The sequence below is a fragment of the Dictyostelium discoideum genome, assembly GCF_000004695.1.
Source record: "Dictyostelium discoideum AX4 chromosome 3 chromosome, whole genome shotgun sequence".
Classification (NCBI taxonomy): Eukaryota; Evosea; class Eumycetozoa; order Dictyosteliales; family Dictyosteliaceae; genus Dictyostelium; species Dictyostelium discoideum.
The window spans coordinates 1,578,211-1,581,345 of NC_007089.4; the positions used below are offsets into that span (position 1 = coordinate 1,578,211).

General features: G+C 25.8%; 1 protein-coding gene across 1 annotated transcript; it reads right to left on the bottom strand.

The window, feature by feature from the left end:
* Positions 1 to 14: 14 nt before the first annotated feature.
* rpl31 (S60 ribosomal protein L31) lies at positions 15 to 713 on the bottom strand (the record flags this gene model as incomplete). Its single annotated transcript, XM_636854.1, has 2 exons — positions 15 to 285; positions 649 to 713. The coding sequence occupies 2 exons, from the start codon at positions 711 to 713 to the stop codon at positions 15 to 17; spliced, it is 336 nt and encodes a 111-aa protein (XP_641946.1).
* Positions 714 to 3,135: the final 2,422 nt, after the last annotated feature.

Sequence of the window (3,135 nt, forward strand, 5' to 3'; positions counted from 1 at the left end):
TTTAATTAAACCATTTAGTTGTCAGCAACTTTTTTGGTTTGGAGACCTTTGAAGCTCTTGACGATGACTAATGAAGCAACAGTGTATAATTTTTCAGTTGCGTTTTCATCTTCGTTTCTCTTTCTTGAGAGGGTGACACGGACTCTGTGTGGAACGTTCTTGATACCTTGGCTCCATAAGAATTTGTTTAATTTGTTATCAATACGGACATCTTTGGTACCCATGATCTTTTGAGCAAAGAGCTTGACTTGTTTGACAGCTTTTGGGGCTCTATCCTTGAAGGTACTAAATGATTTGAAGTAAAAATGATGATGATGGTTAACAATCTATTTTATTTAAATATTTATTTTATTTGACAAGGGGACCAGATGAATTGTAAAAGTATAAAGACTCTCTAAAAGTACGTAGTGGTGTGATGGTAGGTTGTGTTACGACACAACCCCCACTACGTAAAGAGGTGGCAGAATATCTGCTCTTGTATACCCTATTGAAACAGTAATAATATTATTACTACTGTTTACAATAGATACAAAACACCTGACTCCTTGCAAAATGTAATAATCCTTTATCCTGAATCTATATTTACTTTAATCTATGGATTAAAGATAGATTGACTAGGAATAAGATATCAATTAACATTTTACATACGTTCCGTAGAGTCTCTTGTGGAGATTGATGGTGTATTCTCTGGTGACGGCTTCAGATGATGACATTGTGATATGGATGCTATACAGATAATCAAATTTCAAAAAAAAAAAAATTAAAAACAGTTCTTCCGCCCCCCAAAAAAAAAAAAAAAAAAAATTTTGAAAAAAAAAAAAATTTCGAAAAAAAAAAACGAAAAGCCCGAATAACGTTATATTAATAGATTTTTTATTTTTTTTTAAATTATTTCTTCTTTTAATTTTTTTTTTTTATTTAATTATTTTTATACTATTATAATTAATAATATTATAATTATTTTAGGATATTTTCTTTAATAATGTGGTAACTATTTTCAAATTAAAATTTAAATCTTTTTTTTTATTTCTTATAACTTAAATAATATCTATAAAAAAAAATTTCTAAAAAGGAAAAAAAAAAATAAAAAAATATATACTTTTATGATTAAACAACATTTTAAAAATTAAAGAAAAAAAAAAAAAAAACAAAAATCTCATATCTAGATTTAAAAAAAGATAAATCAATAAAGAAAGAATCAGGTTATTTTTTTTTTTTTAAAAATTGTTTTTTATTTTTTTATTTTTTTTTTTTTGTTTAGTTATTTTTTTCTTTTTTTTTTTTTCTTTTTTTTTTTCTTTCTTTTTTTTTTTCTTTTTTTTTTTTCTTTTTTTTTTTTTTCTTTTTTTTTTAAATGTAATGTTTATAATTTTTTTTGGAAAGGATTTTTCTTTTTTTTTTTTTTTTTTTTAAATCTAGATATGAGATTTTTGAGAGACCAATTCTGAAAAAGCAGAGTCTATACATTTTTTTAAATCTTTATAACTGACTACCAAAAGTGATTGTTCATCTCTAGACATTAAAAGTATTTTTTCATCGACACCACAATCCAATTTATTGAGGGTTTCAACAACATGGTAAAAGTCGAGCACAGGAGTACCATCATCGTAGACTTGATGAAAGATGTAGTCACGAAACAATTTGATTAGATACCTATCACCAGTTTCAGACCAACGTGGATCCATATCATAGAGTGGACGTTCATTGATGAAACCCAACTTTGTAACCAATCTAAAGAGACGACCATTCTCATATTCTTTAGAGAGTTCAGTCTCGAGGTCATCAGTGTAGGTATGAAGATAATTATTCTCTTGCAAAAGTCTTCCACTAATCATCAACACCACTTCATCGATATTTGGTAGGTTTATAACTGGTTTGGTTAATAGATATACAATTAGATTATACAATTCTTTACTATACTGATTTGATACATATTCGATTGATTTCGAAAGATTGGTAGTAGTAGTTGATTGAGCGGATCTACATGCCAATGTCAATATTAATCTACCAAATAACAATAGATCTTCATGTTGATACTGTGCTAAAATACGTGGAGTATCGAAATTCACCACATCAAATATACCAACACCATTCATTCGAATCCTATTCTTTCCAGTTAATAATATCTTACTTGGATGAATTACACGACAAACTAATCCTGCTGAATGAATTGTCTTTAATGCTGATGTAATTTGACATATAAAACTCCATAATACACTTTCACTTAATGGATTACCACTTTGACTTAGATATTTACTTTCCAATGTTTCTGATCCTGGGAAAAATTCATATGTAAAAAATAATGCTAAAAAAATAAAATAAAAAAATACAATTAATAAATAAAATAAAAATTTTATATTATTATTATTATTATTGTTATTATTGTTTTTTTTTTACTTACAACTATTATCACCAAATTCTTTACTAACAAAAATTTCTTTTAATGATACAATATTTGGATGTTGAATATTTCTCCAAGTTTCAGCAGCTTGTAATGCATACTCACTTGATAGTCTAAAACCTTCAACTCTTCTAATTGCATAAGGTAAACCATCCAATGTACTAATAGCTTTATATACTGAAGTTATATATCCAAACATTTTACCTTGGTTTTCTCTTGATGCATCATGATCTAATGGATATAGTGAATGATATTTATTTAACATTGGTGGTATATTTTTAATTCTTGGATCTAATTTTTTTTTATTTTTTTATTATTAATAATAAAAAAAAAAAAAAACAAAAGGGTGATCAATAATTAATAAAATTAAAATATATGGAAATATTTTTTTAAATTTTCTTTTTTTTTTTTTAATTTTTTTTTTTATAATTTACATACCATTTGGGTCAAGAGTTAAATATAATAATGATTTTTGATTTAAAATATCTTGTTTTAAAGATTCAGACATAAAGAAAGAACCTATATTTCTTCTACCTGGTTTATTTCGAATTACTGATTGTGAATAGGATGGGTATGGTGTATATGATTGATTGATTTGTGCTTGTTGTTGTGCAGCTTGAATTTGTTGTAAATGTTGTTGAAGTTGTAATTGTAAAAGTTTATTATTATTATTTTGTAATGATGGATTTTGTGCTAAAGGTTGTGATGATGGTTGTTGTTGCTGTTGTTGTTGT